The 22,369-nt window shown below is 39.2% G+C and overlaps 1 protein-coding gene across 1 annotated transcript in view; it reads right to left on the bottom strand.

Annotated features, from left to right (window-relative positions):
* MYH15 (myosin heavy chain 15) overlaps nucleotides 1-22,369 on the bottom strand; it is a 168,509-nt gene that overhangs the window by 126,098 nt on the left and 20,042 nt on the right. Inside the window, 2 exon segments of the mRNA XM_067737164.1 lie at nucleotides 15,338-15,476; nucleotides 16,705-16,837. Coding sequence (XP_067593265.1) covers nucleotides 15,338-15,476; nucleotides 16,705-16,837 — 272 coding nt within the window.

The raw sequence follows: 22,369 nt of genomic DNA, 5'->3' as shown, positions 1-22,369 counted from the left end.
AAGGACTTGTCTGCATCTGCAAAGAGACTTGTTACCTAAGGGAAAGCTGTCAAAATGGTATATTTCAGACTAGAAAGACTCAACACAAGAGCATTTACTGTGGTGTACATCACAGATGAAAACATTTGGAATACTTACCAAAGTCACTTTTTTATAGAAGTTCTTGTTGCAGACATCATCAGAAGTTGAAAAATACACAAATACGAAATGTGTACAATTACTACAAGATCATAGAATCGTAATGCTCTGGAAATACCTTACCTGTTCTAAATTTGGCCTCTAGTAACATATTCATTACCAACTTTGATTCTAGGATGGATCAAGCCCTTCACCAGCTCAGAGGAGTTAACGCCCATGAGGAAAGCAGCTTTGTCAGCATCTGGTCAGAAGAAAGGAAGGAAAAGAAGGGAAGGAGGGAGGGAGAGAGAAAAAGAGAAGGAGGAAAGTGGGGAGGGAGAGAGAGCAAGGAAAACACTATTAAAATTCATTCCACTGTAGCCCAATAGACTATCCAAAAGATGGAAGGATGGTTTGTTTAGAATGATATAGCAAGGTAGATTGTAGTTTGGGAATAAATGCATGAATCCTAAATGTTTAAAAGCCTCTATTTCTTAGAAATGCAAATCAAAACCACAATGAACTGCCACTTCACACCCACTAGAATAGCTATAATCAAAAAGACAGACAATAACGAGTTTTGGTGAAGAAGTGGAGAAATTGGAACCTTCGTACGCTACTAGAATATAAAATGGTACAGCTGCTATAGAAAACCATTTGGCAGCTCCTCAAGAGTTAAACATAGTTACTATAGGACCCAGAAATTCCACTCTTAGGTATACACCCAAGAGAAATAAAAAGTATGTTCACACAAAATCGTTGTACACAAACGTTCCCAGTAGCATTATTCATTATGGCCAAAACACGAAAAAAACACAAATGTCCATCAGCTGATGACTGGATAAACAAAATGTGGTATATTAATACAATGGAACTTTTTTAGTCGTAAAATGGAATGAAGTATTGATGCATGCTACAACATGGATGAGGCTTGAAAACTTTATAGTAAGGGAAAGAATCCTGACACAAAGGCCATATATTGTATGATTTTATTTATATGAACTGTCCAGAATAGGCAAGTCCATAGAGACAGAAAGTAGATTTGTAGTTGCCAGGGGCTAGGAGAGAAAGGAATGGAGAGTAGCTACTTTAGGGTACAGGATTTCTTTTTGGAGTAATGGAACGTTCTGGAATTAAGTAGGCGTGATGGTCACACAACATTGTGAATATGCTTAAACTCACTAAACTGTGCATCTTAAAAGGATAAATTTTATAATACGGGAATTATAACTCAATTTTTAAAAAGAATCTTTTTCTTGATACTGGCCCTCTTCTGAAAAGAACTATTTATCTGAAGGACATGAAAAATCTCATTTTCGTTATTTGCCTATTTTCCCCTTCTACATATACATTTGTAGATCCTTTCAATGAAACCGGAACTTGGACCATGTCATTGGATAATTCAAGACAGCTGCCAATCAACAGAAGCCAGAACACTTGCCCAGTATCTTTCAGAAACCTTTCCTTTTCCTGTGAAATCTCTGCCCCATAGTGCCCTCTGCTGCGTAACAAGAATACTTACAACCCATACAATTGTACTTTTATAAAACAGCACTTCTATCTTCTAAGGAAAGAAGTGAAGAATAAGTGTTATCAGAAGGAAAAGTAAATAGACATGTATCACACCACGTGTTAAAAAATGGCAATAACACAAAAGAATGCCACAGGCAAAAAGTTATAAACACATTTCAAATTGCAGATTTTTTCAGTTATCAGACAAAAGAAATATTTTACTCAATTGAACCTCTCTGCTGTCTTCCATTTTTTTTTTTTAGCGGTACGCGGGCCTCTCACTGTTGTGGCCTCTCCCATCGCGGAGCACAGGCTCCGACACGCAGGCTCAGCGGCCATGGCTCACAGGCCCAGCCGCTCCGCGGCATGTGGGATCTTCCTGGACCGGGGCACGAACCCGTGTCCCCTGCATCGGCAGGCGGACTCTCAACCACTGCACCACCAGGGAAGCCCTGTCTTCCATTTTAAATGGATCCTGAGATATGCTAGTATATCTGATGTAGTAACTCCATAAAATTAATGTCTTAATATAGAAGAAAATCCAGTCTTTCCTTACTTCACTAAGAAGTACAAAATTTCCTGAGCAGTAACCACAAATAGAGAACAAAGTAAAAACAAAACACATTTAGAGAGCTGTATGTCATTTGTACTAACAATATCCATTTCCTTTCTGTCAGCCTTTAAAATTTTCAAAGGCTTGAAAAGCTTGAAATGTTTGATTTGCTTGTTAAATAAAATCAATGTATACTATACATACATTTCTAGAAGCTCTACACCTACTCCATATCAATGATAATGGTCTAGGTACTCAGTTGCTATGAAACCTTTCAAAATGCAAAGCCTTTTGGGAAAATAAATGGAAAAATCAAAAGTAAAGCAGATATGCTCATCCTATGCTGAGTTATTCCTGCTAGGAGTGCCATGTTTGGAGACAAAAGCCTGATTATTTCAAGTTGAGAAGCCAATGGGTCAGAATCATAGACTTTTTGAACCAGAAGAGACTTTAAAGAGCATCTAACCCAAAATGAAAATATTTCAAAGGAAGGGAGAAAGGCAGCATGCCTGATGAATCTGAGCAGAGATGAATAGTAACCAACAATGTGAAAAACGAACAATTCCACAATATCTGTCCAGAAAAAAAAAGACAGGAGTTTGATTTTCTATGCATTGGAAGCATTCAGATGGACAATATAGGTAACAATAGTCTCAATCTCATACAACCTTTTCCCAGTGTTAAGGACAGTCCTTTGAGTCTATTTTTATCCATGAACAAAGGAAACCAAAATTCTCTGTACAGTATCCCAACTTAAGCTCTAACAGAAATAGCCTTCAACATTACAGAATTATTTCTCATCTACTCCAGAGACACTCAAGGATATGCAGATAGAGGAGTAGTGGATTTATCCCACAGGTGTACATTAGACATCTCATGTTCTCCTTTTTTTTTTTTTACAGAAAATAATAGTTGTCATCATATTCCAAAAAAAAAAAAAAAAACTTCATTTGCATTAAAAGTTAAATCTATGAATAAATGTCCTGACATTTAGGAGATGCCATCATGAAGACAGCATCATCTGTAAACATATTTTCAACATGTAAGCTGATGTGTTCCCCAAAGAGGCTTTATGAAATTCCTATCAATAAACATCATTTTCTAGGACGTTGTGAATAAAACCATGAATTTTAACTTAGGTTTTATGATATTACCTGGGAGAGGTTTAGCTAGAGGGGGTTCTCAAATGGTGGTGTGGATTAGACTAGCCTGGGGAGTTCATAAAGGAACAAAGGACTAGCTCACTGAAGAAGGTTAGGGTCTGGGCCCATGTTTTAGCATGTTTGCTGGGTGATTCTGATACACATGAGGGTCTGAGAACAGTCCTTCTCAGAGGGTCCTCAACCTTGTCTGTACATTGGGGTCACCTGGCAAGTTATAAAAACAAATCCTTATGCTTGCATCCTCCCTCAGAGATTGGTTTCCTTTGGTCTGGGTGAGGCCTGAGCTTCAGGAATTAAAAAGCTCCCCAAGTGCTTTCTGATGTGCAACCAAGTTTGAGAACTACTCTCTAGAGAAGGGTAGACAGGTTTGGTGAATACATTTAGAAGATGGAGAGAACAAAGTCTGACTGCAACTGAAAACAGGTAAGGAGGTAGAGAAAAACAAGAGGCAATCCTTTCCAGTGTGACAATTCTATCCCAGTTCTATCTGATCTGTAAATAACCAGATACAAAGAAACAAAATCCAGTTTTGTCAAACCACAATCTGGCTAATGTGGAAAAGGGTTTTGAAAATGATCTTCAATTAGTCTTTTATGTAGGGTTATAATACGGTTTCTGAGCCGTTCAAACTTCCTTAATTTATTGAACTGAGTTTCTGAGCACTTGCTATGTGCAAGGCCTGGTGCTAGATGCTATAGTAAGAAGATAGATAAACAAGACAAAAATCCTTGCTGTCAAGGGGTTTATAATCCATGAGAGTAAATAAAACACAGGCAAAAATAGCAAGTCAATAAAACAACTGCCTATAGGAGACAAATCATGAGTATCATGAAAGTTTGAAAGAGAAAGAGATCCCTTCTGGACTGCATGACCAGAGAAGACTTCAAGAAAGAAACAGCATTTCATCTGAGCCTTGGAGGATGAGAAGGGTTTTGATGGGCAAGTATGGGAGAACAAGCATTTCTGAGACAGGGAACAGCATGACTTAAAGGCCCAGAGGCAGGCAGTGCAGCGATGGTCAAAGACGGTGGATAGTACCAACAAGTTAGGAAGTGAGATAAACAGAAATGTGGGTGATTTGTGGTCTCAGGAGACATCTGATGCCACTGTAGGTATTAATTAAATAATGGGGATATGTTAAAGGGCTGTTAGCAGAGAAATGACATAATAAGAGTCAGGCTTCAGAACGATTAATGTTGTGGAAGCATGCAAGATAGACGAGAGTGAGATTACAGAGAAAGCGAACCCACTGTGGGACACTGGAGTGCAAAAGTGCTGAAAGTCTAAACTAAGAACGGGAAAGGGAAAAAGAGAGACTGAGAAACATGACCAAGAGGTTTCTAACCCAAGAAGCAGAGAGAAGAGCAGTACTGTGAATATGAATAGAAAAGTCAACAGGAAGACATCACTTGGGGGACGCGATGATACACTGAGTTTTAGCCATGCAGGGTTTAGGGTAGCAGTAGAATATGCAGTAGAAAGTTAGAAATATGAGGTTGGGACTCAAGAAGGAGGTAAAGGCAAGGATGTCCCCTTAGGTTTGGGTCCCTTCCCCCTTTCCATCCTCTTCTCCATCTGTCCAGCTCCTTCAATTCCTTCTTAAATGACTGGGAGGAAACGTACAAGTGCTTAATATATTAATATTAAGAGCCCTTAGATATCAATAAGAAAAATCCCATACCTCAATTTTAAAAATGGGCTAACAATGGAAATAAAAATTCAAAAAAGAAACAATACAAATAGGTAATAGCCCACAAAAATGTTAACTTTATTAATACTTAAATGTAAAATAAAATCTGGCTAACTGGCAGGAGGAAAATTGTAACTGCTAATATTGGTGAGCATATTGAGAAAGTCACTCAACTAGAAAAAGACAAAGGATATGTCCTATGTCCCTGAGTGGGTAGGATTCATTTAACAAATAATTATTTACTACTACAGTAAGGGCTACTATGATACGGTGCCAGGCACTGTATTAAAACCTAGAAATACAGCAGTGCATAACAAATTAGGCCCCTGCTCCTAGGGAGCTTACATCTGATGGAGACTGGGGAGTAAGACACCCAATAAAAAACAGCTGTATGAATGACGCAAACAAAAATATTCAGGGTAAGGAGATAGAGGATGATGAGAAGGAGGTGGGAGCAGTCATGGAAGGGTTTTCTGATAACATAACATCCAAGAAGGCACCTTGACAAAGTGAGGGAGTCAGCCATGAAGATACCTAGGAAGAGTCCCAGATAGAAGGAGGAGTTAGTGAAAATGTCCTGCAACAGGAGAGCTCGAATGATCCCAAAAGAGCCAAGAGACCTGTGGGCTGAGTGAGGGGAGTGAGTGAATGGGGAAAGGGTAGGTAGGTGGGGGTTCTGCACCTGATTCCACTGAGGTGCGTGGGTCCTCGCTAGGCAGTTCTGTGGCACCAGCTGGATGTCTCAACTCTTACACCAACTACCTGGAGATAGCATCAGATTCCACACATTAAGAGTTCAGTCCTACAAGACTTCAGATTGCTTCCTCCAATTCAGATGCCAATTGTGAGTCCAGGTTTTCACTTAGGCTACTGACCGACCATCTACAGATTGGAGGTTCCAACAACACCCTCCTTGGGTTCAGTTAATTTGCTAGAGGCTCACAGAACTCAGAAAGACACTTTACTTATTAGATCAATGATTTATTGTAAAAGAATATAATTCGGGAATAGCCAAATGGGAAAGATGTATAGGACAAGGTATGCGTAAAGGGTACAGAGCTTCCACGCCTTCTCCAAGGATGCCAGTTTCCCCAAATCTCCACGTGCTCAGCAACCAAGAAGATATCTCAACACTGTCCTTTTAAGATTTTATTTTTTAGGCTTCATTACATAGGCATGTCGATTGAATTATTGGTCACTGGTGATTGAACTCAATCTCTAGCCCTGCTCCTCTGCCCTGACAGGGGTGGGATTGAAAGTTCCAGCTCTCTAATCATAGGGTTAGTTCTTGTGGTGACAAGACCCTATCCATAGGTACAGTCCAAAAGTCACCTTGTTAACATAAAAGGCACCTTTATGGCTCTCATCACTCAAGAAATTCCAAATTAAGAGCTCTGTGCCAGATATTGGGACAAAGACCAAATATAAATTTCATATTATCAAGCATAATATGGAGATGGGATGATAGAGAGATTTAGAGAGGTAACAGAAGGAGGCTATGATGAGGATTGAGGGTTTATTTTGAGTAAGATGGAAGCCACGCATGAACCTAGCACCGAGGAGGGAACATGGGCTAGTTTACTCTATGAAAGGATCACTGCTGGCTGCAATATGTAGAACTACAGTGATGGGATGAGGGAGGAGACAGGGAGATCAGTAAGGAGGTTATCACAACAGTCTGGTGAGAAATGGTGGCTCAGGCTAAGTGGTGGCAGTGAACATGTGATTGTGGGTAGTTGTGAGTTTTACATATATTTAAAGGTAGAGACAACAAGAAAGAGAGAAGTTCAGGATGACTCTAAGATTTGAGTCAGGAGAATCCAGTTGACATTTATTAAGAAGACTGAGAAATGAAGGGGCAGGAAGAGATGAAGAGTTCAGTTCTATACATGTTGAGTTTGAGTTGATTAGCTAAGAAATGAGCAGAGAAAAGTTTCAAGAGTTGAGCTCAGCAGACTTATAGCAGTTAGAAGTAAGGAAGATGAGGACGCTCCAGTAAAGAACCTGAGAAGGAACCACCATGGAGACTGTATGAGATGTGTTGCTTCATTTGCTTATCTGTATTTTCTAATTAATAACTATGCCTTGTTTTTGTAATAAAAATAATTTTAAAAACTTTGTTTCAAAGCGTTGGAAAAGCAAAAAAAAAGAACAAGGACAAAAACAGCAAAATAAGGCAGCAAGATGCCATGAAAGCATATATTAATATATTAATATAGAAGATGTTTACACAATATTCAGGGCACATTTCCTTACTGTATTTTCCTCTGAGCTCAAGTGTCCTCTTCTCTGAGGGGACTTTCTGACCACCCTATCAACGATAACCCCCTAACTCCTATTATTTTTTATTCTTTTACTCTGCTTTAATTTTTTCATTCTGACTTCACGCATATTTGTCCATTTATGTATATATTGTCTATCTCCCACACTAGACAATCAAGACAGGGATTATATCTTGTTCATAGGTATATCTCTAGCACCAGGAATAGTCCCCCACACAGACTGCCCCCCAAAAATATTTGTTAAACAATAAAAAAACAAACAATGCAACCAAAAAATGGGCAAAGGAATTGAATAGATATTTCTGCAAAGAAGATATACAAATGTCCAATAAATACATGAAGATACTCAACATCACTAATCATCAAGGAAATGCAATTCAAAACCACAATGAGCATGTCTCCCCACAACTAGAGTACCTGCTGGCTGCTGGTGGGGGACCCTGGTGCCCAAGGAGATGGGAGGAACCCCCAAGTGAACTGGTAGGATGTGGGGGTACTGAGGGAGGAGGAGAAGTGGAGACCAGACAGATCAGTGACCCTGAGGCTGGGGAGATCAGGAGAGGCAGGTGGGAGAGGCCCTCTAGGAGGAGCAGGAGAGGAGGCAATTGCCCCAGCCACTCAGGCCTGGGGAGCCTGCTGGGCTCCCAGGCTGGTCCCCTGCCCTCCAGGGCGCACCCCCTCCCCCTGGCCACATTGGTCCTGGGGACATAGGAGGGAGGTCAGGAGATCAGGAGAGGCAGGTGGGAGGGGCCCTCCAGGAGGAGCAGGAGAGGAGAGGGCATTTGTCTCGCCCACTTGAAACCAGGAAGCCTGCTGGGCTCCCAAGTGAGGTCCCTGCCCTCTGACATGGGGGCGGGAGGCATGCCTGGGCCCCTTCTGTTCTGTTGAGCCTAAGCCCTGACGCCCCCACAGCCCCCAGGGCATTTTCCAGCCCTGTGGGTCCTAAGGATACACCCCACCCACCGCCCAAACCTTGCCCTTGCTTAGGCCCCACCTTCTACAGCTAAGGCCCTCACCCCCCCCTTTTTTTTCTTTTCTTTTTCTTTTCCCTCCTCCTCTTTTTTTTACTATTGTGGTACGTTGTACCTTCCAGTTGTTGATTCATCTATATTTTAATTTTTTTATTCTTTCTAATATATCTGTTAGTTTTCTAGTCTAATTTTGTTTTTTACTTTGTTATTGTACTCTCTCTCTTTTTTTTTTTTTTTTTTTTTTTTGCAACCCCATGTGGCTTGCGAGCTCTTGGTTTGTGAGCATGGGTTTGGGCTGAAGCTCCTACAGTGGGAGCTCCAAGTCTGAACCACTGAACTAACAGAGAACCTGAGACCCCAGGGAATATTCATCAGAATGAGGTCTCACAGAGGTCCTCATTTCAGCACCAGGACCCAGCTCTACCCAACAGCCTACAAACTCCAGTGTTGGAAGTCTAAGGCCAAACAGAAAGTAAGACAGGAATACAATCCCACTCATAAAAAAAAAAAAAAGAGAGAGAGAGATGGCAAAAAATACATCACAGATGAAGGAGCAAGGTAAAAACCTACAATACCAAATAAATGAACAGGAAATAGGCAATCTACCTGAAAAAGAATTCAGAGTAATGATAATAAAGATGATCCAGAATCTCAGAAATAGAATGGAGGCACAGAATGAGAAAATACAAGAAATTCTTAACAAAGATCTAGAAGAACTAAAGAACAAACAAACAGAGATGAACAACACAATAACTGAAATGAAAAATACATTAGAAGGAATCAATAACAGAATAATGGAGGCTGAAGAAAGAATAAGTGAGCTGGAGACAAAATGCTGGAAATAACTGCCAAGGAGCAGAATAAAGAGAAAAGAATGAAAAGAATTGAAGACAATCTCAGAGACCTCTGGGACAACACTAAATGCACCAATATTCGAATTATAGGGGTCCCAGAAGAAGAAAAGAAAAAGAAACGGTCTAAGAAGATATTTGAAGAGATTACAGTCCAAAACTTCCCTAACATGGGAACAGAAAGAGTCATCTAAGTCGAGGAAGCACAGAGAGTCCCATACAGGATAAACCTTAGGAGGAACACACCAAGGTACATATTAATCAAATTAACAAAAATTAAATTCAAAGAAAAAGTATTAAAAGTAGGAAGGGAAAAACAAAAAATAACATACAAAGGAATCCCCATAAGGTTATCAGTTGATTTTTCAGCAGAAACTCTGCAGGCCAGAAGGGAGTAGCAAGGTATACTTAAAATGTTAAAGAGAAAATTCTACCCAGCAAGGATTTCATTCAGATTTGATGGAGAAATCAAAAGCTTTTCAGACAAGCAAAAGCTAAGAGAATTCAGCCCCATCAAACCAGCTTTACAACAAATGCTAAAGAAACTTCTCTAGGTGGGAAACACATGAGTAGAAAAAGACTCACAAAAACAAGCCCAAAACAATTAAGAAAATGGTAATAGGAACATACACATCGATAATAACCTTGAATGTAAATGGATTAAGTGTGCCAACCAAGAGACACAGACTGGCTGAATGGATAGAAAAACAAGACCCATATATATGCTGTCTACAAGAGACCCACTTCAGATGTAGGGACACATACAGACTCAAAGTGAAGGGATGGAAAAAGATATTCCATGCAAATGGAAATCAAAAGAAAGCTGGAGTAGTAATACTCATGTCAGATAAAATAGACTTTAAAATAAAGACTGTTACAAGAGCTAAGGAAGGACACTACATATGATCAAGGGATCAATCCAAGAAGAAGATATAAAAATTATAAATATTTATGCACCCAACATAGGAGCACCTCAATACATAAGGCAAATGCTAACAACCATGAAAGGCAAAATCGACAGTAACACAATAATAATAGGAGACTTTAACACCCCACTTTCACCAATGGACAGATCATCCAAAATGAAAATAAATAAGGAAACACAAGCTTTAAATGACACAATAGGCCAGATAGATTTAACTGGTATTTATAGAACATTCCACCCAAAAGTGGCAGGATACACTTTCTTCTCAAGTGCACACAGAACATTCTCCAGGATAGATCACATCATGGGTCACAAATCAAGCCTCAGAATATTTAATAAAATTGAAATCATATGAAGCATCTTTTCTGACAACAATGCTATAAGATTAGAAATCAATTACAGGAAAAAAACTGTAAAAAACACAAATACATGGAGGCTAAACAGTGCACTACTAAATAACCAAGAGATCACTGAAGAAGTCAAAGAAGAAAAAAAAAATACAAAGGAACAAATGACAGTGAAAAGATGATCCAAAACCTATGGGGCGCAGCTAAAACAGTTCTAAGAGGGAAGTTTATAGCAATTCAATCTCACCTCAAGAAACAAGAAAAATCTCAAATAAACAATCTAACTGTACACTTAAAACAATGAGAGAAAGAAGAACAAAGAAAACCCAAAATCAGTAGAAGGAAAGAAATCATAAAGACCAGAGCAGAAATAAATGAAATAGAAACCAAGAAAACAATAGCAAAGATCAATAGAACTAAAATCTGGTCCTTTGAGAAGACAAACAAAATTGATAAACCCTTAGCCAAACTCATCAAGAAAAAAAGGGAGAGGATGCAAATCAATAAAATTAGAAATGAAAAAGGAGAAATCACAACTGACACTGCAGAAATACAAAGGATTATAAGAGACTACTACAAACAACTATATGCCAATAAAATGGACAACCATGAAGAAATGGACAAATTCTTTGAAAGGTACAATTTTCCAAGACTGAACCAGGAAGAATTAGAAAATATAAACAGAAATATCACAAGTAATGAAATGGAAACCATAATTAAAACTCTTTCAACAAACAAAAGTCCAGGACCAGATAGATAGAATTCACTTCACAGGCGAATTCTATCAAACATTTAGAGAAGAGCTAACACCCATCCTTCTCAAACTCTTCCAAAAAGTTGTAGAAGGAGAAACACTCCCAAATTCATTCTATGAAGCCACCATCACCCTGATACCAAAACCAGAAAAAGATATCACAAAATAAGAAAATTATAGACCAATATCACTGATGAACATAGATGCAAAAATCCTGAACAGAGTACTAGCAAACAGAATCCAACAACACATTAAAAGCATCATACACCATGATCAAGTGGGATTTATCCCAGGGATACAAGGATTCTTCAATATACGCAAATCAATCAATGTGATATACCACATTAACAAATTAAGGAATAAAAACCATATGATCATCTCAACAGATGGAGAAAAAGCTTTTGACAAAATTCAACACCCATTTATGATAAAAACTCTCCAGAAAGTGGGCATAGAGGGAACCTACCTCAACATAATAAAGGCCATATACATCAAACCCACAGCAAGCATCATACTCAATGGTGAAAAACTGAAAGCATTTCCACTAAGATCAGGAACAAGACAAGGATGTCTACTCTCGCCACTCTTATTCAACATAGTTTTAGAAGTCCTAGCCACGGCATTCAGAGAAGAAAAAGAAATAAAAAGAATACAAATTGGAAAAGAAGTAAAACTGTCACTTTTTGCAGATAACATAATACTATACATAGAAAATCCTGAAGATGCCACCAGAAACCTACTAAAACTAATCAGTGAATTTGGTAAGGTTGCAGGATACAAATTAATGCACAGAAATCTCTGGCATTCCTATACATCAACAATGAAAAATCAGGAAGAGAAATTAAGGAAATAATCCCATTTACCATCACAGTAAAAAGAATAAAATACCTAGGAATAAACCTGCCTAAAGAAGTAAAAGACTAGTACTCAGAAAACTATAAAACACTGATAAAAGAAATCAAAGATGACATAAACAGATGGAGAAATATGCCATGTTCTTGGATTGGAAGAATCAACATTGTGAAAATGACTATACTACCCAAAGCAATCTACAGATTCAATGCAATCCTTATCAAACTACCAATGGCATTCTTCACAGAATTAGAACAAAAAATTTTACAATTTGTATGGAAACACAAAAGGCCCCGAATAGCCAAAGCAATCTTGAGGAAGAAAAACGTAGTTGGAAGAATCAGGCTCCCTGACTTCAAACTATACCACAAAGCTACAGTAATCAAGACAGTATGGTACTGGCACAAAAACAGAAATATAGATCAATGGTACAGGATAGAAAGTCCAGAGATAAACCAAAACACATATGATCACCTAATTTACAACAAAGGAGGCAAGAACATACAATGGAGAAAAGACAGTCTCTTCAATGAGTGGTGCTGGGAAAACTGGACAGCTACATGTAAAAGAATGAAATTAGAACACTACATAACACCACACACAAAAATAAACTCCAAATGAATTAAAGACCTAGATGTAAGACCAGGCACTATAAAACTCTTAAAGGAAAATATAGGGAAAACACTCTTTGATATAAACTACAGCAAGATCATTTTTGACCCACCTCCTAGAGTAACGGAAATAAAAGCAAAAATAAACAAATGGGAGTTAATTAAACTTAAAAGCTTTTGCACATCAAAGGAAACCATAAACAAGACAAAAAGACAACCCTCAGAACAGGAGAAAATATTTGCAAATGAAACAACAGGCAAAGGATTAATCTCAAAAATATACAAACAGCTCATGGAGCTCAATATCAAAAAACCCCCAAATAATCCAATTAAAAAATGGGTGGAAGACCTAAATAGACATTTCACTAAGGAAGACATACAAATAGCCAAGAGGCACATGAAAAGATGCTCAACATCACTAATTATTAGAGAAATACAAATCAAAAATCAAAACAATGAGATATCATCTCATACCAGTCAGAACGGCCATTATCAAAAAATCTAGAAACAATAAATGCTGGAAAGGGAACCCTCCTGCACTGTTGGTCGGAATGTAAATTGATACAGCCACTATGGAGAACAGTGTGGAGGTTCTTTAAGAAACTAAAAATAACTACCATATGACCAAGCAATACCACTACTGGACATATACCTGAGAAAACCATAATTCAAAAAGAGACATGCACCACAATGTTCATTGCAGCACTATTTACAATAGCCAGGACATGGAAGCAACCTAAATGTCCATCAACAGATGAATGGCTAAAGAAGATGTGGCACATATATACAATGGAATATTACTCAGCCATAAAAAGGAAACGAAATTGAGTTATTTGTAATGAGGTGGATGGACCTAGAGTCTGTCATACAGAGTGAAGTAAGTCAGAAAGAGAAAAACAAATACCGTATGCTAACACATATATATGGACTCTTAAAAAAAAAGTACTGATGAACCTAGTTGCAGGGCAGGAATAAAGATGTAGACATAGAGAATGGCCTTGAGGACACAGGTAGGAGGGGGAATCTGGGGTGAACTGAGAGTAGCATTGACATATATACACTACTGAATGTAAAATAGTTAGTTAGTGGGAAGCAGCAGCATAGCACAGGGAGATCAGCTTGGTGCTTTACGATGACCTAAAGGGGTGGGATAGAGATGATGGGAGGGAGGCTCAAGAGGGAGGGGATATGGGGACATATGTATGCATATGTCTGATTCACCTTGGTGTACAACAGAAACTAACACAGTATTGTGAAGCAATTATATTCCTATAAAGATCTATTTAAAAAAAAAAACCACAATGAGACACCACCACCTTATACCCATTAAGATGGCTCTTATCAAAAAAAAAAACAAAAAAAAAACACGGAAAACAGCAAGTGTTGGTGAGGATGTAGAAAAATTTGAACCCTTGTGCATTGCTGGTGAGAATGGAAAATGGTACAGCCACCATGGAAAATATGGTGGTTCCTTAAAAAATTAAACATAGAATTTCCATTTAATCCAGCAATTCCACTTCTATGTATATACACAAAAGAAGTGAAAGCACAGACTCAAACAGGTATTTGAACACTAATGTTCACAGCAGCATTATTCACACTAGTGAAAAGTGGAAGTAACTCAAGTGTTTATAAAGAGATGAATGGATAAACAAAAAGTAGAATATACATACGATGGAATGTTATGCAGCCTTAGAAAGGAATGAGATTCTGACACTTAACACAACATGTCTTGAAGACATCATGCTAAGTGAAATAGACCAGACACAAAAGGACAATATATATTGTATGAATGCACTTATATGAGGTACCCAGAGTAGTCAAATTCAGAGATAGAAAGTAGACTAAAATTTTCCAGGGGTTAGGGGTAGGTGGTAATAGGAAATTATTGTTTTATGGGTATAAAGTTTCAGTTTGGGATGATGAGAAAGTTCTGGAGATGAATAATGGTGATGGTTGCACAACAATGTGAGAGTACTTAATGCCACTAATATGTACAGTTAAAATGGGTAAAATTTTATGTTGTGTATATTTTACCACAATTAAAAATATAAAATTTTTAAAATTATTTGTTGAAAGATTTGAATGAATGTTTTTTCCTTTTTGTTGCAATTGCCAGGAATTTTAATATTAAATGAAATAATTATGACTATGATTCCTTCTTTTCATAATTGTGATTTTCTATTTTGATGATCATTCTAGACAGATAACTCATTATAGATCTTTTTGGTAAGCAGGCATGACTATAGATTTTTAGAATATGAATAAAAAACAAAGGGAAAAGAAGCCATTTTGTTTTCAACCCAGTGGATAACTCCTCCTTTGGAATTCTACAGATCTTTGTTCACACCTTCATTATGTCACTTCATACATCTCATGGTAATTTGTTCCTTTTTCTGTTTTTCTCAATAGTCTATATGCTGAAGGCAGGCTACGTCTTAGTCAATCCTATGTCACCCAAGTTTAGCAAATTTACTGGCATCATCAATAATTAATTAAGGAATGTGTCTTATCCTGAGATACAAGGATTCTAATTCAGAATGTTGGCTGAGAGAATAATTTGGTGGCACAGCAATTGAGGGAGATTGCTGATTAATTTCAACATTTTCCAAAAACTAAGAGGTGAGTTTAACTGCAAGGAAAAGGGGAGCAGACCTGGGGTCAGGGATTTGAAGGGCATACATGCCATGTCTTTAAAGTAATCCTTACTTTCTGTGCCATCTGCTTCCACTTGCTCTTCTCTGGGCTTCTGTTTAAATTTCATGTTTCTGAAGTGCAGGATGGCTCCAGTGAGTTTGTAGGATCCGTACTTCTCATCAGGAAGAAAGCCCAAAATGTCCATGGCTTGCTGTAAAAAGAGAAGCAGATGGCCAAGTCTTCAGTTGCCTAATGGCTGCAGTAAGCACCTCACCCCCGCTGTGTGTCACACCTCCCTCCACTCAGTGGGCTGTGGGCTGCCAGGAGACAGATCACCACAGCCCTGAAGTGAAGTGTGACAGCTCTGCTCAAAGCAATGCAAATTGGCCCTGTTGGTGCTTGGTCACCCACAGTCTGCTTATCCCTTTAAAAGAGAATTAGGAAGGCTTATGACTTGACTTGTTTAATTTCCAGTAGTTTTAGAACTTTCCGCGGCTGCCCTGACCCCCTCCTCTCCTTTCCAATAATCTATCATTAACTGGCTATATGAGCTAAATTATTTTGCCTTTCATGGTTATGGAAGAAAGTAGCACCATATCTGATAGGTTGCTTATTTCTGGGATCCCATATGTTCTCCCAGCTTTATTCCAGATACATTTTAAAGACTGGCAAAAGGAAGTATTTAAGAAAAGAAAAACCATGTCACCAAAGAACAGCATCCTAGGAAGCCACTGCACATGGTAAGAAGTGTGTTCTCACACACTCCAGGAGGATAGAAATCGGTACAATCTTTCTAGTGGTTAATTTAGAATATGTATCAAGAGACTATAAAAAATTCATAATCCTACCTAGTAATTTCACTTTTAGGAATCTAGCATACGGTGACTCTGATATATAGAAAAAGCACTCACCTACAAAGACATTCACCACAGTAGGAAAAAAAAAAAAACACAATCTTGAGTCTAACAGTAGGAGAATGATTAAATAAACTATAGGATTAATGTCTGATAAAATATTAAGTATCCATTTAAGTGTTTATGAAGTTTGTAATAACATTAACAATGCTTAAGAATAATCAAAAAAGCAAAGTATATATCACATAGCATATGCAGTATGATTATAATCTTTGATTTTAAAAAAACCACCAAAACAACTATGTAACAACAATCCCAAATAGAAAAAAATAAAGACTAAAAACAGTGGTTGTCACTGAGTTGAAGCATCTTCCTACTTTTCCATATGTACCGAAGTCACTATATTGACAAAATAAATAAGTATAAAACTTTGGACAGAAACCGTCCTGGAGGGGCTCCTTCCACTCTCCACCCCCAGGGGAAGGAAGGTCACTTCTCCAGGACCCTTTGGAAGAGAAGAGATCTATGATGCTTTCTTTCATTTCTCATTGTCATTACCATACTTTGATAACTAACAAGCCTTACATCTGTGGCCAGCAATTCTTCAGTATCATCTGAGCTCTCCAGAGCAACTGCTCCATGAGAGCAAAAGTGAAAGTCAGAGGGATTTTCAGACACAAGGAGCGTATCTGCAGTGGGAAAACCATCAGTTAAACAGCTTAAAGAAATCCACAAGGCTTTAGAAAATAAGTGACCAATATTCACAGTTTACTCTTACGGCTTACAGCATACTTGTAAACAAGCCAAAATAAAATCCATAGTCTACACCCAAACCTCTGCAATCAATTTCTGCCCTCTATTAACTTGTCAGTCATGTGTTAAGGCCTCCCAAGAGAAGACTAGGCAGGCCAAACCTGAAAGCAGATTCAATTGCAGCAGCTTGAATTGGTGTGCAAAAAAAACAGATACTGCATGTTGGCAAAACTTTGAAAACAGGAATTTGGCCTAGATACATGGTTGAGGGTCAGAGGACAAAAAGTGGTTTGTAAATTATAACAGGCCTGAGCTTCAAAAGCTAAGAAGCAGGCCGACGCTGGGGTCAGCACCCAGGGAACATTAGCAGTGTCATCCTGTCACATCACGTCCTCCCTATTAGGAGGCTGAGTCTGTCTTTCAAGGGATCCGTAAATCAGCTACTGTGTTCAGTGCTGCACCTCTGATATGTCTAAGACTCCTCACATGATTCACTTAGTCAGGAAGCATAATGCAAGCTGAAGCCAAGGCAAGCTGTCAGCAGCACATCTGCCACCGACGTGGCCAAATCACATTAACCTCTTAAAGCCTGACACTCGCTCCCAGTGAAGTTTTTTGAGCCAATCTGAGTTTTGTTTAGCACTCAATGAAGTGAGGCTCTATTATCCTGAACCCCAAATCTCAGAAACAAAGAAATTGGGCTACGTGAATGTTCATAGCAGCTCTATTTGGAAACAACCCAGATGTCCATCTGTAATTAACAGAACATTGTCTATCCACACAATGGATTATTATTACTTAGCAAACAAACGAATGAACTATGAATATGTGCTACAACATGGAAGGATCTCAAAATAATTATGCTGAGTGAAATAAGCCAGAAAAAGAAGAGTATATACTGCGTGATTCCATCTTACAAAATTCTAGAAATGCAATCTAATCTATAGATTGCAGAGACCATATTAGTGACAGAAAACATATTAGTGGTTGTCTAGAGACTGGGTTAGAAGAGGAGGGCTTGAGGGTGTGAGGATGGGCAGGAGGGAGGGATTACAAGAGATAACGAGAAAACTTTTGAATGGATACCTACATTATTTTGATTGTGGTGATGGTTTCACTTCATAGATACACATGTCAATACTTACACTTAGGTCAATAATACTTTGATAAAGCTATTTGATAAAAGTAATTGGGCTAGCCCAAAAGAAATCAGGCTGAATGCAAGGACAATATATAACTTAAATAGAAATATAATTCATAATAATTTTTTTAAGTATTTACTTCAATGGTGATTCAAATGTCCCTGAAATGTTACTACTTCTCAGGAATCTCCTTATATTCTTCCTTATGCTTCACTTCATATTAACAAATATTTGTTTGAGATCCAATAATATGCCAGGCATTATTGTAAGTTTTAGGGATACATCAGTGAAAAAAAATCCCATTCCTGCCCTCATAAAGCTTATATTCCAACAGGAGGAGACAGAAGTAAAAAAATAATAATAATGAGTAAAATATATGACATGTAAGATAGTAATTGCTATGGAGATAAATAAAAGCAGGGAAAGGGAGTAAAATGTGTTGGAGATGCAGAGTTGCAGTTTTTAATAGGGTGATCAGGGAAGGCCTCCACAAGTCAAGTTTGAATTATGGGAGAGAATCATGGATAAGTACGGAAAGAATGTTCCAGAAAGAAAAAAGCCAATGCAAAGGCCCTGGGGTGGAAGGTTGCCTGGGATTTTGAGTTGCTACAGTTGGTCAAAGAAGGGGTAGATCATGAGGTCAGAGAGGCATCAAGAGTGCCTCACAGGCTATGTTGAGGATTTGGGCATTTCTGCTCTATGTGAGATATGAAGCCATTACAGGTTTTTGAGCAGAGGAGTGACATGATCTGATTTTTTTTTTTAATTTACTATGGCTGCTGGTTAAAGACAGAGGGACAGGGTGGGAGCAGGGATACCAGGAAAGGGTTAATTCAGGAGGGAGATGGTGATACTTGACTGGGAGAATAACAACAGACATGGTGAGAAGTAGCCAGAGCTTGGGTTTTGAAAGTAGAGTCAATAGGATTTGCTGATGGAACAAATGAGAATAATGTGGGAGGAAGGCTGATCAAGGATAACTCCAAGGGTTTGTGCCCAGGCAGGTGGAAGGATGGAGATGACTTCAGCCTACCTGGGAAACACTGTGGTAGGAGCAGGTCTTGCGGGGTGGAGTTTAGGAACTAGGCTGTAGGGATATGAAGTTTGAGATGCCTATTCAACATCCAAGTGGAGACATAAAAGAGTCAGTTAGCTATCAGTCTGAAATACTAAAGAAAAGTCCGGACTCCTGATCCAACTTTGCAAGTCATCAGATAGAAATGATCTTTAAAGCGGTCAGCCTAGATGATCTATCACCACAAGATAGAGCCAAGGACTGAGCCCCAGGGTACTCTGAAGTCATGGACTGGATGAAAGAGAGAAACCTGCAAAGCTATGCCCAGAGATTTAGGAGAGAAACAAGGGAGGGTGGTCTACTAGAAGCCAAGGTGGGGAGATTTTCAAGGAAGAGGGAGTCAGCAGGGGTATCAAATACTGTCCCGACTGTATACTGTCAATAATCTCTCTATATATTCTTTTGCAAGGTTCATTCATGACTTTACTGATGACTCTCAAATCTACATTTATTTTCTGAGCTCCAGACCTAGTCTCCAACTTCCCATTGGACATTTCAATGTGGATGGCCATAGGTAGCTTAAACCCAACATTAACACAACCAGATGGATGATGTTTTCCTTATCTTCCCTGAAGGTATTCCTCTTCTGTGGTTCCTTATGCCAGTGAATGTCACCACCACACCCAGGCCAGATATCTGGGTGTGACAATGTCCTGTCCCTTCACCTCCTTCACAGCTCAGATACAGACATCATCTCCATTTCTTTCAAATCAAAGCATTTGTTTAATCTTTTTTCTCTACCATAGGTATATGCTATGGGAGGATGTAAGGATACAAAACTAAAATAGTCCTTTCCCTCGAGGAGGCTGGAGGAACCACACACCTAAACAGGAAACACTGCCGTGTGTCTTTAGGGGGTGGGGCATGTTTCAGTGGCTGACTCGTTAAAAAAAAAATTTACTTTCCAAGATTGCTTTGCCATGAATTACCTGTTAGATCATTCTAGATCAACCTTTCATAGAATTTTCATTTTACTCTCATGCTTATTATGTCATTTTTGATCATTTTCATCCTGGTCATGATGATCAAATGTGCTATATCTGACATTATTTTCTGCATGTTAAATATAGGAAAATGGAAGGCTAGAAAGGCTCACTACTTGCCCAGGGCCAAATTAATGATAAAACGGACATTATTTTCTGCATGTTAAATATAGGAAAATGGAAGGCTAGAAAGGCTCACTACTTGCCCAGGGTCAAATTAATGATAAAACGAACTTAGAACACAATCTCTAGTGTTTCTGTTAGACTACGCCACCCACAACTGAAACCTGTATGAGTAAACATGACGGGATTCCATTTCCTCCTTTGTCATAGACAGAAGCAGGGTCTTACTTCTGTGCAAGCTCAACATCGGACAAACACAGAGGGAGACAGAGCAGGGGGCAAGAACGCCACATGCCCAAGGACTAGAGGACCAGGTGGAGGGAAAGAGCCAAGATTCAGGAGGGGGCTGGTAATAAGACAGAATGGTGAGCCCAAGTGCTATATATGCATTTCTCCCTCAGCCCCTCCCCGCTTCCAGATGCCTCATTTCTGGACGTCCCTCAGCACACGCGATAGACTTTCCTGCCATCCCCTTACAACCAGAAACATGGCTGCCGCAATGGTAACCATTCACTGGAGCAGTTGCCCTCAGCATGAAGTGGGGGCTTCAGAGAATGCTGAGGCCAGAAGCATGACTGTTTGAGGAACTCTGAAAGGCCTTTAGATCAAACATCTCCCCTGCCCTGGGTCTTATCAAAACTTATTTTCAAGGAACAGTAAATTTTAATTGGTTTGAGGCTTGAGGTTATCTCAGAGGAGTATCATGTAAACGGGGATTCCTTTATTTAGTTAATTTCTTTCTACCGCGGGAAATGGCCTTAAGAGAATAAGAAAAAGAACTAAATGCATTTTTATGAGACACTATTAAAGTCAGAGAGACTGTCTAGGCCAGTAAGGGCCCACACGGAAGATTGTTGACCAGGCTGGGGCACCTGGAGGATGGGAGGAGGCAGGCGGGGACAGGGAGTGTGTCATGAAGGATGGGGGTAGGGCAGAAAGAGAAGGGGTGAGGGGATGCTAAAGGTAAAAGTCAACTGCTTCACAATTCCAAAAAGTGCAGGTGTCAACCGTTATATAGGTTCATTTCTAGGGCCCACTCTCCAGTAGGAGATGCAGAGAACCCATTAAGGGTGAGTGTTTTATCATTCAAGGCTTTGTTTCAGACACAGACCTACTAGAGAATGGACTTAGGGATATGGGGAGGGGGAAGGGTGAGCTGTGACAGAGCGAGGGAGAGGCATGGACATATATACACAACCAGGCGTGGGGTAGGTAGCTAGTGGGAAATAGCTGCATAGCACAGGGAGATCAGCTCAGTGCTTTGTGACAGCCTGGAGGGGTGGGTTGGGGAGGGTGGGAGGGAGGGAGACGCGGGAGGAAAGAGATATGGGAACGTATGTATATGTATGGCTGATTCACTTTGTTATAAAGCAGAAACTAACACACAGTTGTAAAGCAATTATACTCCAATAAAGATGTTAAAAAAAAAAAAAGGCTTTATTTCATGTCATCTTGACTTAAATTTTACTTTCTGAATGGCTGAATGTTCTCCAGGACTGTGCTCACTATGAAAAGGAGTGAAGCTGACACTGAGCCAAAAATAAACAGTTTAGGATCTCACAAATGAAGTTCTGTAGCTAGTGCCTCTATGCCACATTACCCGTCATTACCTGTTCCTCAGTGGTGCCGTGTACAGCTGAAGAGGTTGTGCACTGCCCAACTCCAGAGAGAATCATTCACATAGTCTATGGTTTGAATTGCATTCTCTCGAGTTGGGAAGCACACAGTCTGCACAACCATACACACATCTTATGCCGCTTAATAACCAGTGGGGAGAAAGTGAGTAAAGATATGAGACTAATTCAAGAGAGACCTAATGGGTAAAGAGGATAAACTGAATATGCTCCAGAATAGGAGGTCCAGATGCTGACCACTTCCTTCCCCAGAGGCATTCAGGGCACCAGTAGACATTCTCAGGCCCACCTCTTGGCAACCACCACTGTGTATTACTGTCACTTTATGGAGTGAGTTCTCAGGGCATTAGGCAAAGTGTCAAGGATTCTAAGAGTCAAGGACTTGTTTCCTGACCTCCTCTCCTGAAGTTTACACACCACTTGAATAGCAAGAGTGAGCACGATAAATAAACATAAAGAAAAAAATCAAATAAAAGAAGAGAAAAAGGAAGATATATGCCAGACCAAGATATACAGATGATGTTGAGAACTAAAGGATTT

The sequence above is a fragment of the Pseudorca crassidens genome, chromosome 5 (assembly GCF_039906515.1).
Source record: "Pseudorca crassidens isolate mPseCra1 chromosome 5, mPseCra1.hap1, whole genome shotgun sequence".
Lineage (NCBI taxonomy): Eukaryota > Metazoa > Chordata > Mammalia > Artiodactyla > Delphinidae > Pseudorca > Pseudorca crassidens.
The sequence above is the reverse complement of the archived record's forward strand: the minus strand, read 5'-3'. Positions and strand labels throughout refer to the sequence as shown.